General features: G+C 36.9%; 1 protein-coding gene across 1 annotated transcript; it reads right to left on the reverse strand.

Moving 5' to 3' along the window:
• Window positions 1-10,043: 10,043 nt before the first annotated feature.
• LOC122423247 (taste receptor type 2 member 10-like) lies at window positions 10,044-10,973 on the reverse strand. Its single transcript, XM_043440082.1, has one exon. The coding sequence runs from the start codon at window positions 10,971-10,973 to the stop codon at window positions 10,044-10,046; it is 930 nt and encodes a 309-aa protein (XP_043296017.1).
• Window positions 10,974-14,558: the final 3,585 nt, after the last annotated feature.

Below are 14,558 nucleotides of genomic sequence, written 5' to 3' on the forward strand. Positions count from 1 at the left end.
TTCAGTTTAGTTCAGTCGCTCAGTCGTGTCCGACTCTTTGTGACCTCATGAACCGCAGCATGCCAGGCCTCCCTGTCCATCACCAACTGCCGGAGTCTACCCAATCCCATGTCCATTGAGTTGGTGATGCCATGCAACCATCTCATCCTCTGTCGTCCCCTTCTCCTCCTGCCCTCAATCTTTCCCAGCATCAGGGTCTTTTCAAATGAGTCAGCTCTTTGCATCAGGGGGCCAAAGCAATATTTCTGGGTATTTGGGGAGCATTAAGGGTAAGGATTAGGTTTTTTTATAAGCTGGCAACTGATCAATATTTTGGTATACCTTTGGATTAGAAAAAGAATGTAGATAAATTTTATGGTGCTAATTATTTTTTTTTTTATGGTATTAATCAAACTGCAGCTCCATACCTAAAAATTCTTTTATTTTTTAAAAAAAATTATTTAATTTTAATTGAAGGATCTCATTGCTTTACAATATTGATTTGGTTTCTGCTATACATCAACATGAATAATCCATAGGTATACATATGTCTGGGCTTCCCTGGTAGCTCAGCTGTTAAAGAATCTACCTGCAATGCAGGAGACCCTGGTTCGATTCCTGGGTCGGGAAGATCCCCTGGAGAAGGGATAGTCTACTCACTCCAGTATTCTCACCTGGAGAATTCCATGGACAGAGGAGCCTGGCAGGCTACAGTCCATGGGGTTGGAAAGAGTCAGACCTGACTGGGTGACTAAGCATAGCACAGCACATACATATGTCCCTTCCACCTCCAACCCTTTTGTACCCCTCTAGGTTGCTATAGAGCCCCAATTTGAGTTCCCCGAGTCATACGGCAGATTTCCATTGGCTATCTATTTTACAGATGGCAGTGTATATGCTTCCATCCTACTCTCTCCATTCGTCCTATCCTCTCCTTCCTCCTCACTGCCCATGTTCATACATCTGTTCTCTATGTCCCTATCTCCACAGCTGCCTTGCAAGTAGGTTCATCAGTACCATCTTTCTAGATTCCATATATGTGTGCTAATATATGATATTTGTTTTCTCTTTCTGACTTAATTCATTCTGTATAATAGGCTCTAGGTTCATCCACCTCATTAGAACTGACTCAAATGCATTCCTTTTGATGGCTGAGTAGTATTCCATTGTATATATGTACCACAGTTTCTTTATTCATTAATCTGTTGATGGGCATCTGGGTTGCTTCCATGTCCTAGCTATTGTAAATTGTGCAGCAAGCAACATGAGGGTACATGTGTCTTTTCAATTATGGTTTCATCAGGATATTGCCCAGTAGTGGGATTATTGGATCATTTGGTAGTTTTATCTCCAGTTTTTTCTTAAGGTACTATCTTCCATAGTGGCTGGATCAATTTACATTCCCACCAATAGTGCAAAAAGGTTCCCTTTACTCCACATCCTCTCCAGCACTTATTGTTTGTATACTTTTTGATGATTACCATTCTTACCATTCTGCGTGAGGTGATATCTCATTGTAGTTTTGATTTGCATTTCTCTACTAATGAGCAATGTTGAGTTCTTTTTATGTATTTTTAGTCATCAGTATGTCTTCTTTGGAGAAATGTCTGTTTAGGTCTTTTGTACACTTTTTGATTGGGTTGTTTGCTTTTCTGGTGTTGAGTTGTATGAGCTGATTTATATTTTGAAAATTAATCCTTTGTCAATTGTTTCATTTGTTATTATTTTCTCCCATTCTGAGGGTTGTCTTTTCACCTTATTTATAGCTTCCTCTGCTGTGCAAAATCTTTTAAGTTTAATTAGGTCCCACTTGTTTCTTTGTGTTTTTATTTCCATTATTCTAGGAAGTGGGTCATGGAGGATCTTGCTATGATATATGTCATACAGTCTTCTGCCTATATTTTCCTCTGTGAGTTTTATAGTTTCTGGTCTTACCATTTAATCCATTCTGATTTTATCTTTGTGTATGGTGTTAGGAAGAGTTTTAATTTCATTCTTTTAAATGTAGTTGTCCAGTTCTTCCAGTATCACTTAAAAATGCTTTTTTATTAATTGTAGGTTAAAGTTCTAAATGACTTTATATTTGAACCTAGGTTGTAATATTGATAACTCTATACCATAATGTATGGTTTCTCAGTATCTCTTGCCATATGTTCATTTGCATGAATATGCTCTTATTTCACTCAACTTCTTCTTTTTCTTGTGGGGGGAGATTGCTCCTTTGCAATTTTACTTTCTATATTTTGATTTTTGTTATCTTATATGTTCTCTCCTCTTTTATATAACTATTTTCTTGAATTTGATGGAAAATATTTAGTCCAATTACCCAAGAATTCTTGTGTTCTGCAGTGACTCTTTTTTAACATTGTGTCTTTCATTCCACTGTGTGCTATATATTGTTTTGTTGTTTAAAGTTTTGTTGGTTTCCTTTTATTTGCTTACCAGTCTCAAAGAGTAAGCATTCAAATTAGGCCAGCAAATTTCCTCTGAAACCAGAGTGGATTTTATGTTTTATTTTTACAATCATTTAGATTATCCCTCTATTATTGACTTAGGCAGATAACTAAATTGCTACTCAGCAATCCAGGAGAGCCAGGGAGAGTTGGTTCTCGGAAATTGCAATAGGGGAACTTCTCTTCCATCTTATCTCCCTGTTTTTAAGAATTTTCTCAGATATGCATGACAGGTGCTAGACTAAATGCAACCCAGTTTTTCTCCAAACAGAGAAATGGTTTGGGGGTATCTTATGCCTATGGGATCTACTTCCTCCCATCAACACTGAGCATTAATTTAGAACAACACAGCCTTGGGATAGCACCTCATCCCATCAGGAGGTTCCGTAATGCTCACTATGGGACTCACACAACTGACTCATTCAACACTCTTGGCTACCTTGATAACTATTTTTTCAAAACAATCTCTGCTGCTTTGCTATTCACTGATAGCACCTGAACTCTAGAAACAGACAAAGATGCCACTGACGATGTAGAAGTCCTTCATTTGCAGCTATAGAAAATGCTGGTGTGAAACTGCCCCCAGCTTCAGCCATCAGTCTCCCAAGGCCAGGGTCTCGGGCCAAGGAAGTGTAGGTATTGCCAGCAGACTCTTAGATGTCTTTCCACTGTCATTTTCAATAGGAATTCAGGCTTTTACTTACTCCTAAGGATGAGTTCCTATATTCCTAAAGATAATATAATATTCTAAAATATCTCCTAGGAGGATTACTGTAGAGGATTTTCCAGGCAGTGATTATATTTATGGTAACCTTGTATGAGGAGCTGTGGGGGATAAAGGGTAGGTCTACGTGGACAGAAGCATAAAGGCCTCACCTGCTGAAGTGGCTCACAGGTCATTGTACAGACACAGATGTTGCCAGGGTTTCAAGCTAGCAGTTTAGGGTTTAAACTCCACAAAGTGAGGTCAAAGTGAAGTCGCTCAGTTGTGTTCGACTCTTTACGACCCCATGAACTGTAGCCTGTCAGGCTTTCTCATCCATTGAATTTTCCAGGCAAGGATACTAGAGTGGGTTGCCATTTCCTTCTCTAGGGGATCTTCCCAACCCAGGGATTGAACCTGGGTCTCCCTCACTGCAGGCTGCCTCTTTACCATCTGAGCCACCAGGGAAGCTTAAACTCCACAAGGGAAGCTCTTAAATTCTACAGTTTTCCCTTAATTTATAACACAACATATTTTGAGTATTTTTTTAAAAATTTTTTTATCTTTTATGTTTTTACGTTCCCTATAGCAGATTTTGTTTCAGAGTGATTAAATGTGCTTCATTCCTGGCACCAACACCTTATTGTCACTTTCAGAAATTTTGCAATTTTTATTAAACAAAAAGATAAAAAAATATATCTTCTTTTATTTCTGTGACAATTAAAAATCATAAATTTCCTTAAAATTCTAGAGTTTTCTTTGTGTTGGATATAAATTACAACATGACCCACTGATTAAGTAGATTTATTTAAAATTTACCCTTCACACATTTTTTCTTCTTCCTTAAAAAGAAATGCTATATTAATAAAATGTGTCATAAAGCAGTGTAGCAGACTATTTAATAATAACAGAATCAAGAGCTAATAAAAGAGGTTTAATTCATTCTTTTCATCCACTCATCTATTTTTTGAGCCAAAAGATTTGAGTTTGAATCCCTGTGTTAACACCTTAGAGAGAGGACACTTACATATGATGACCATCAGAATTTTCATCAGAGAAAATGGTATAATAAGTATTTTGTAGAACTTTCTGAGGCTTAAATTAAATAACTATGTCAAATTGCCAAGGATGGTTCATGGAATCCAAGGAAGCAGTTTCTCCTAAGTCAATAGTCTGGTCGATAAATTTAAAAAAAAATTCTATCTGATACAATATGAAAGCAATGGGAGCATGTAGGAGATCCTTAATTACTTGTTTTCTTCAGAACATCAATGGTTCCCCATCAGTTCTTCCATACTGTGAAGAATTACAGTCTCTTGATACAGGATTCAATTTGCCTTAGCAGATTCACAGAAATCTGTCTCAGTTTCCCGCTACCCAGAATCAAAATAAAAGGGTGAATTGAAGGATAGAGAAATGCTACAGTTTGAATAACAATAAAAGTCATGTCATTTTCTAGTGTGAAATAGGACCAAGTTAACATGAATGTAGCCAAATAGTGCACAACTAAGAAAATGATGAAAGAAGTCAAAGTATTTCTGGCTTTCACAAGAACTCCTGTGTTGAGGTCTTTGGATCCTTTGGCATGACGTGTCATCTGCTTTGTATGTCTCCATAAGGAAAATATTAACAGGAAAAATAAAATGAGTGACACAGCCAAGGGGATGAGAGATCCCAGATGGAAGAGAATTTGACTTCTATAATACTGTGTTTGATGCATGCATTTTTTCCAAGTCAAGTTATTTTCTATTTCTAAACAGTCACTGACCCTGAGAGCATTGAATTTTATGCTCAGAAGATTAAAAAACAAAGAGAGACAGAATCCCAACATAATGGTGAAAACAACTCTATTTCTTCTCCATTTTAGCCAGAGAAAGAAGGGGTGGGAAAAACTAGATAGCTTGAGGAAGTATAAGATGCTAAGGCAGGCAGCACACCAGGTACCTAAGGAATTGCTCAGATTCCAGAGGAAATCAAAAGTTACTTCTGTTACCTGGTGACCATCTAATATTTCTGGATGGAACACTATTCTAATGCCATCCAGGAGAAGTATGAATATCATACCAATTCTGGAGATGGCCAAGCATGTGAAGATGAAGTCAAGCAAGGAGATATTCTTGCTTTTGAGAGAGTCAGCACAGAGTACTAGTGCAATGAATCCATTTCCGCAAATTCCTGTTATGAATTCTGAGATTTCAATGATCAAAAAAACATATTTGATGACATTTGACATTCCTGCAGAAGTGAAATCCCAGTTACTTCAGTCACTGATGACAGAAGGTCTTCCAAATGATGTTTTGAAAATGATATAGCAGTTGAGAATGCTCTTGTTTCAGGCTTGTAAAACAGGAGTCTGTTTTAGTCTAGAATAAAAATCCCACTTTGACCAGGCTTGTAAAACAGGAGTCTGTTTTAGTCTAGAATAAAAATCCCACTTTGACTAGAGAAAATGAGTGTCTTCCTTAAAAAACACTTTCAAATGTGAAAACCCTTTAGACTGCAGTCTTCCTGTATGAGCTCAATGCTAAGTGACTCTTTTTGCCATTGTCACAGCCTGAATTCATCTATGAGTTTGACTGAAGGTGAAGTCATATTTGCTAACTTGCAAATAAGGAGAAGATTTTATGACACTGTTTTGTGCTTTCTTCCTCCTCAAGCAGGAAATTTTATATGGAGTCACGTCAGAATTTCAAGTAACAAGTTACCGCCCCACATTTACGAATTTTCCTTAAATTCTGATTTCTGAGATTGAGTATGGCTAGGATCCTGAATTCCTAACTGGCTATTGTTTTAGTTAAGGATTCTAAGGCTTAAACTTTATAAATATCAGGCTCAGCATTTGTAAATTCTTTATTCTTAGCTTTGCTCTCTACTATTTCCTGTTTAGGGAAAGGTCGCACCAAACCTGAGCTCCACACCACCTCACTCCTGGCCCACAGAATTCTGAGTTGACTAGGATCTTATGTAAAAAGCACTTAAGAAGAAAAACAGGAAGACACTCTTGTGTCTCCAGGGCCTTTTTCTTTCTGCTATGTTCTGTCCCCATTTCACTGAATTTCCAAGCTGACAAGATTCTCAGGCCTTATTTGAGCAGATTAGAATTTTGGGAAGATGGACGCAAACTTCAAGGAGGAACTCCTGGCCCCTAATAAGCTCAAAGCCTTATTAGAATGACTTAACAGGTGGAATTGTGTCTTCCTCCAAAAGGTATGTCCAAGCACTGTGAATGTGTTCTTATTTGGAAAAGGGGTCTATGGAAATGTAGGATTTGAGTGAAATCTAAATACAATGGCCGGCATCCTTAGAAGGGAGAGGAAGATTCCACATACAGAAAGAAGGTCATGTGCAACTGGAGGCAGGGATCGGTGTTACTATTGCTACTATTATATAAGGAATATCAGGGTGCAGCAGAAGGTGGAAGAGGCAAGAAAGGATTCTTCTCTAGAGCCTTCAGTGAGAGTGTATTTCTACTGATTTCTTCATTTCAGACTTCTAAACTCCAGAACTCTGGAGAGCAAATTTCTGTTTTCTGATGGCACCAAATAATTTCTTATTGGCAGTCTTGGAAAAATAATTCAGTTGTTTCTATTATTTTGATATTTAATAAAATCTTAAGTGAGGAGCTTAATGAAATTTTACTAACTTCATAAATCCCTATAACCATGAACCAGAACAAGAAACAGACACAATCAACTCCCCAGAAGAAAACATCTTGCCCCTTTTAGCTACAATCCCACAATCTCCCACTTTTTAAATATTTATGTGTAAGAACTCACAGACAACATAAATTTGCTTTTCTTCATTTAACACTCTGTAAGATTCACCTTTCCATATGATTGTAGCTCATTTATTCTCACTGCTATCCTGTACAGACAAGGAAGCCTGTCTTTTTGGCAGTGAGGGAAGGAGCTATGCATTGTTCAACTGTCTAACTTCTCTTAAATTTTTCCTTCTTTTTTTTCCACTCAGGTTCTGTAGGGTATTTCTTTGCTCTTTTTTTCCCTCTCCTTTCCAAAAGCAGTCTTCATGAGACTGTCTTTCAAACTTTGCACACTCTTAACTTCCTTTGATGTAGTCCTTGCTGTGAATTGCCAGGATCCTTTTTCAGTGTTTCCACAATTATCATTAATATTTTTTCTTCCTAGAGTGATTTTAATCATCTTAAATCCTCACTCTGCACTGATATCTTTCACACAATTTTTTCCAAAAATGTCTTATGCCACCAACACTACCACAAAAATCCATAAGGGGATACAGCAGAAGCTGGTCCATCTTCATCTTGTTATTGACTCACAGCCTTTTCCATTCTTTGTGATAAATCAGTAACCTACTGAGTACACCGGATTTCTGAGTTCCATGAGCCACTGTAGCAAATTAACCAAACCCAAGTAGAGTTTTTGGAGCCTCAGACTTACAGCCAGTAAGTCAAAACCATAGACAACAACCTGGGCTTGCAATTGGTAGCTCAAGTGGGGGTATTCTTGTTGAACTGAGCCCTTCACCTATGGAATTTGATGTTCTCCTCAGGTAGGTAGTGCCAGGGTTGAATTAATTTCTTGGTGACTCCCATTAGAACTGGGTGTCAGAATCAATATATGTATGTTCAAGATTATTCATAGCAACATTGTTTGCAATTGCAAAATACCAGAAACAAACCAACATATACACAGAATCTGTTCAATCAAATCTGGTACATTCAAATGTTGGAATACTGAAAAGGTGTGAAAGAGAATGAAAAACAACTTCAGAAAAGGATAGAATGATTTCTAACTTATTGTAAAAGAAAAGAGTAAACTGCAAAGTGTCTTTTATGTAAGAAATGTGGAAAAAATTAGTATGTGCATACTAATTTTTCAAAAATAAAAATAGGAAGAAAGCAAAATTAATGGAATTTATTATCTGTAGTGGAGAAGGAAATGTCAACCCATTCCAGTATTCTTGCCTGAGAAATTCCATGGACAGAGTAGCCTGGCAGGCTATAGTCCACGGGGTCACAAAGAGTTGGCAACTAGTAAGAGGCTGAACACATTTTATCTGTAGGGAGTAATTTAAAATGAGATTGATGTTATAAGGGGTGAATGATAATATTCTCAGGATGGTGTTTGATTGTGTTTGACTCTTTAAATAATGTTGATATTTTAAATTAAAAAATAAAATAAGGACTGGGGAAAAATCCTACAACTGAATAAAATTAAAAAATCCTCACTTTAAAAAAAATGAATACTATAATCATGCTAAAGGTAAAGAAAGAAAACTAACCAAAACAACTTTGAAACACAGTATTTTGATGGTTATGCCCTGATTCAGGTAAACATGAGCTGTAACTGTGGTTAATAGTGTCTTCTTCGCCCCACCCTTTCTCCCTCCCTCACTTCCTCCCTCCTTTCTTTCTTCCTTTCTCTCTCCCTCTTTCTTCCTCTTCTTCTCTATATGTGAGTTAACAAGTCTGAAACTATTTTCAGTGTATCCTATGTGTGCATGCTCAATTGCTTCAGTTGTGTCTGACTCTGTGCAACCTTATGGACTGTAGCCTGCCAGGCTCTTCTGTCCAAGGAATTTTTCAGGCAAGAACACTAGAGTAGGTTGCCATTTCCTCCTCCAGGAGATCTTCCTGACCCAGGAATCGAACCCCCATCTCTTGTGTCTCTTGCACTGCAGGTGGATTCTTTACCACTAGAGCCACCTGGGAAGTCTTCAGTGTTTCTTCAGTTCAGTTCAGTTCAGTTGAGTCGCTCAGTCATGTCCGACTCTTTGCAACCCCATGAATTGCAGCATGCCAGACCTCCCTGTCCATTACCAACTCCCGGAGTATACCCAAACCCGTGCCCATCGAGTCAGTGATGCTATCCAGCCATCTCATCCTCTGTCGTCCCCTTCTCCTCCTGCTCCCAATCCTTCCCAGCATCAAAGTCTTTTCCAATGAGTCAGTTCTTCACATGAGGTGGCCAAAGTACTGGAGTTTCAGCTTCAGCATCAGTCCTTCCAATGAACACCCAAGACTGATCTCCTTTAGGATCCTAAGATTCAACGGGATCTTAGGACTGAACAAATGAGTAAATACACTAATAAAAGTGAGAACCATTTTTTTCACCGTTAAAGACAGGGTTTACATCGTGGAAAGATGGAAGCCTGTGATTTTGAAGTGGAATTAGAGATATTAGCATAAATATGCAATGTATTATACATATCGAGAGGAGAGACTGAGAAACAGAACTAAGTAAGTTTGTGGAATGTTTGTGTCCAACCAAATCTTGCTTTTCAAATACCTGGCTACACTAAAAGAAATGAGGAAATCTTGGGGAAAGAGTGAATCCAGTCTGAATGACACAGACGACATAACGAACCTGAAATATTTTGTTGTGTAAAATGTAAAGAAAGATGAGTAGAAGCATGGGGACGAGTCAAAATGACACAGGAACCAACCTGAGTGATTCTTACTGAACAAATCTGGAGGAATGTAGGCATTTATATAAATAAAAAATAGTAATATAATAACAATAATGATAATATTTCTTTGAACATCTTGCTGAAGATACTGCCAAGATATCTCTATCACTACTTCAGAGGACTCAGGTAAAATGAAGTGGGAAATCTTATTTTAGAGAATTACTCCATCCATCAACATTTTTATAGTAAATACTCTCTAACCTTCTGGAGGTGATGGATGCAGGAAGAAGCAACTGTAAGAGAGGGAAGCTGATGGAGCCATTAGATTTGTGTGTGGGGTTAAAATCTCCCTGAAGAGTGAAATTCCCTGAGTTGTAGTCAGGATCACTGTGGAAGGTTGTGGTGATGTTCAATAATATAGTTGAAACCAATGCAAGAAAGCAGTGTAAGTGAAACAGATCTTCAGGGGCTTTCTTCACTTGATGACTTTATTGGAATGTCCATTTCTTTGAACAAGCCTATCAAGGAGTTCTGAGAAGTTTCTCTTTTTCCCAGCACTGTAATGGCTTCAGTACCCTCAAAGAGGCTTGCTTGAGCTTCCTATTTCCTAGAATTAGGATAAGCAAGTGACCCCAGAGATAGAGGACTGTGGTTGTCATGCCAAAAATAAAAAGCAGTTTGTTTTCAGGCACTGTCACACTTGATATTTGTATGGCAGTGCCTACAAAATACAAGATAAAGAGGATGATAAAAGACACCAAGACTTTCATTGCTTTAATATGTGCTTCTGTACTGGGGTCTCTGAATCCTGTGGCATTCAGTTGCATCCTCCTGTTGTGTCTCCAAAGAGAAGTGAGCAACAAGACACATGTAATCAGGCATAGGATAAAAAGGAGAATGACACCAAGATGGAGCCAAATTTGCTTTCCAAAAAGTTCATCTTTATGCATATCCATTGACCAGCCTGTGCTTTTATTTTTCTTTCTATTATCATTAGCAATCTTCACAAAATGTGGAAAAGTAACTAACCATGAAATAAGCAAGCACCCCAAAAGAAGGAAAAGAACCATGTTGAGTCTACCCTTCAACCAGAGAAAGATGCGGTGGGAAAAACTGGATATCTTCAGGAAATAGAAGATGCTGAGGCAGGTGGCAAACCAGATACTTGATTGATTCATAACTATCCATAAGTAACCATTATATTCAATTAGGTTCCCAGAGGAATGTACATCTGGAGAGAATAACTTTAAAAATCCATCAGTAACTATTGTCCATATCAGGCAAAATCTGGAAGTTGCTAAGCCAGTGAGAATAAAGCTGATAGTAGAGATCCTCTTGTTTTTCATACAGTCAATGCAGCTTACAAGTCCAATAAATCCATTCCCTAAAAGTCCCAATATTGACTCACTAACTGCTACAAAAATGAGGAGACTTTCCATTATACTCAGCATGTCTGCCAATCCCTAATAGTGTTTCTGTTCCATCAATTTTAAATTACCTGCTGCAGAATGAAGTATATATTGCTGTTTGATGGTAGAATGAATTTTCTCTCCTTCATTTCATAAAGACTTAAAATGCCCCTGAATTACTGCCTTGGGATGAATCCAAAACACCTTCACAGAGACCCCTCCAGTTATGAGCATAAAATTTAGCTAGTCTACAAAATGTGTGACCAGACTAAATACTTAACCACTATTTGTTAAGATGCAAATAAAAGTTTCTATTTCAGGGACTCTACTTGTCCTCCAGGGTCTATTTTGCGTTTGTTATCCTGGATTGTGTAGTAGGAATGCCAAATATATGCCTACTGAACACAGTACAAACAAAAATTGTGCTTCACCTTTTTCAGTGTCAACAGTAACATTGTCATTTATTTTGTGTTAAGACTGGCAGTTTAGATATATAAAGCAAAAGTAGTGCAGAGAAGAGATGAATGTATTTAGCCATTGTATACCAAGCTGCTGCTTTTAAAAATATCAGTAAGACTGATTAGCCTTTAGTCATGCTAACTAAGGAAAAAAGAGCCCAGAAGTGAAAAAAGAGTTATCTCAACTGATCCCATGGACATTTAAGGGAGTATTACAAGCAATTCTATGTTCACAAACTTGATAAATTAGATGAAATGTACTAGTTCTTTGAAAAATACCAATTGCCAAAACTCACACAGGAAGAAATAACAATGTGAATAGGTCTAAATCTGCTATTAAAATGAAGAACTAATTAATAACCTTTCAGAGAAAGCACCAGACCTAAGTAGAGGCACTGGTAAATTCTAACAAACATTTAAGAAATATTGTACTAATTCTCTTCAGTCTCTTTTATAAAACAGCAGAGGGAGTACTTCACAACTTATTCTTTTTTTTTTTTCCATTTATTTTTATTAGTTGGAGGCTAATTACTTTACAATATTGTAGTGGGTTTTGTCATACATTGACATGAATCAGCCATGGAGTTACATGTATTCCCCATCCTGATCCCCCCTCCCACCTCCCTCTCCACCCGATTCCTCTGGGTTCTAAGGTCAGCCTTACCATAATAACAAAACCAGACAAAGATATTAGTAGAAAACTACAGACCAATACATTTCACAACGATAGATGTGAAAATTCTCAACATATGTGAGCCAATTAAATCCAAAAATGCATATAAAAATACATAGCAAAAACAACCAGGATTTAGCCTGAACATACAAACTTGGTCCAACATTTGAAATTTATTTAATGTAACCCATCACATCAACAAATGAAAAAGAATCACACAATGTATCAATATATGTAAAAAAAGCACCTGACAAAATCCAACATGATAAAAACTCCCAGTAAACCAGGAATAGAGGGGAATATCTTTTACTTGATAAATACTATATACAACAAACCTAGAGCTAGCATTGTGCTTACTGGTGAAATACTCAAAGTGTCTCTACCAGTATCAGGTCCAAGGCAAATACATCCTCTGTCAGCACTCCTTTTCAGCATGTGCTGGAAATTCTAACTAATATAATGAAACAAGAAAGATAAATAATAGGCATACAGATTGGATGGAAGAAAGAAAGCTATCTTCGTTTGCAGTTGACATGATCATCTATGTAGAAAATCCAAAAGAAGTAACCAAAGAATTCCTGAAATTGATAAGCAGTTATCGCAACATAGCAAGATACAAAGTTAAGATACTAAAGTCAATTGCTTTCTTATACATCAGAAATGAACACATGGAATTGGAAATGAGAAACAATAGCATTTCCACTGCATCCAAAAAGTTACATAGGTATAAATATAACAAATGCAAAACCTATATGAGGAAAACTTCAAAACTCTGATAAATGAAAATAAAAAAGAGCTAAATAAATTTAACAACAGTCCATGTTTATAGATAAGACAATAAGACAATAAATATTGTCCAAATGTCAGTTACTCCACACTTGATTTATAGATTCAGTGCAATCCCAATCAAAACTTCAGCATGTTATTTTGTTGATACCAACAAACTGATTCTAAAGTTTATATGAAGAGTCAAAACCCAGAACAGCCTACTCGCTATTGAAGGAGAGGAATCAAGTCAGAGAACTGACACTACTTGAGGTCAAGACTAAATAAGAGAGTGTGATATTGGCAAAAATAATAAGCAGATAAATGAAACATGCTTCCCTGGAGGCTCAGAGGGTAAAACGTCTGCCTGCAATGCGGGAGACCCAGGTTTGATCCCTGGGTCAGGAAGATCCCCTGGAGAAGGAAATGGCAACCCACTCCAGTATTCTTGCCCAGAGAATCCCATGGACAGAGCCGGCTGGTAGGCTACAGTCCACGGGGTTGCAAAGAGTCGGAGACAACTGAGCGACTTCACTCAAATGGAACGTAATAGAGAGCCTACAAATATAATCAATTGATATTAAATATAATCAATATATATAATCAATTGATATTCAACAGAAGAGCAAAAGCAATACAATGGAGCACAGATAGTCTTTTCAATAAACAGTGCTGGAGCAACTGGAGATCCATAGGCAAAAAAATGAATTTAGTCACCTACCTTACATAATTCACAAACATTAATTCAAAGCACATAATAGACCAGAATGCAACAAACAAAATTATAAAACTCTTAGAAGAAAACATAGAAGAAAACCTAGATGATCTTGGCAGTGGCAATGACTTTTAAGATAAAACACTAAAGGCAAAATCTGTGAAAGATGTTATTGATAAGCTTGACTTCATTAAAAAAAATATTCTGCTCTACAAAAGATAAAGTCAAGAGAAAGAAAAGACAAGTAACAGACCAGGAGAAAATATTTGTAAAAGACATATCTAATAAATTACTGTTTTTCAGAATATAACAAGAATTCATACTACTCAACAAGATGTAGATAAGAAACAAAATGTAGATAAAATTTGGGCCAAAGATTTTAATATACTTCACCAAAGAAGATATACAGGTGTCAAATTATGATATTCTGCTGGCAGTGGGCCCCTGATCCATGAATAAAATCCTGACTGGTTTCAATAAACTGAAATAAAGGAGTTGCAAACCTTGATTTCAAAAAAAGTTGTCTGTTTCCAGCAGGGCAAGAATAAGAAAATAGATACAGTTGTCATTAGCAATTATCTTGTAACCCCCAAAGAGAGGAACTCTAGGATGAAGACCCTAAGGTCAACAGAATAGGGAAGTAAATAACCTGAGTCTTTGGTCATGGACTGGAACCGACTCTATCTTAGATGCCTAGGTAAATGAAATAATTAATTCTCTTATAGTTTACACTAGTTTGAGACTAGATTTATTTTCTTAATACCCAAAAGCTTCCTGACTAATATACTCCCCCAAATATTGCTAATATGTACACATTCCCAGGGGTTGATTCATGTTGCATATAATAAAGCATGATGTTTCATATTACTTTAGGAATATTAACAATTAATGACTAATTCTTTTTATCTGTGGAAACATCACTCAGTATATAAGGTTAATATAATTAAGAATATATTAACATTTTCCAATCATTTAGCAATATTTATTAAACTATAACTTCATTCAAAAGAGAAAAT

Source organism: Cervus canadensis, chromosome 21, assembly GCF_019320065.1.
Source record: "Cervus canadensis isolate Bull #8, Minnesota chromosome 21, ASM1932006v1, whole genome shotgun sequence".
NCBI classification, from domain to species: domain Eukaryota; kingdom Metazoa; phylum Chordata; class Mammalia; order Artiodactyla; family Cervidae; genus Cervus; species Cervus canadensis.

Bases quoted from the DNA above. Each gene is read 5' to 3' on its own strand.
- LOC122423247 (XM_043440082.1), bottom strand. From the start codon at position 10,973: ATGCTGAGTATAATGGAAAGTCTCCTCATTTTTGTAGCAGTTAGTGAG.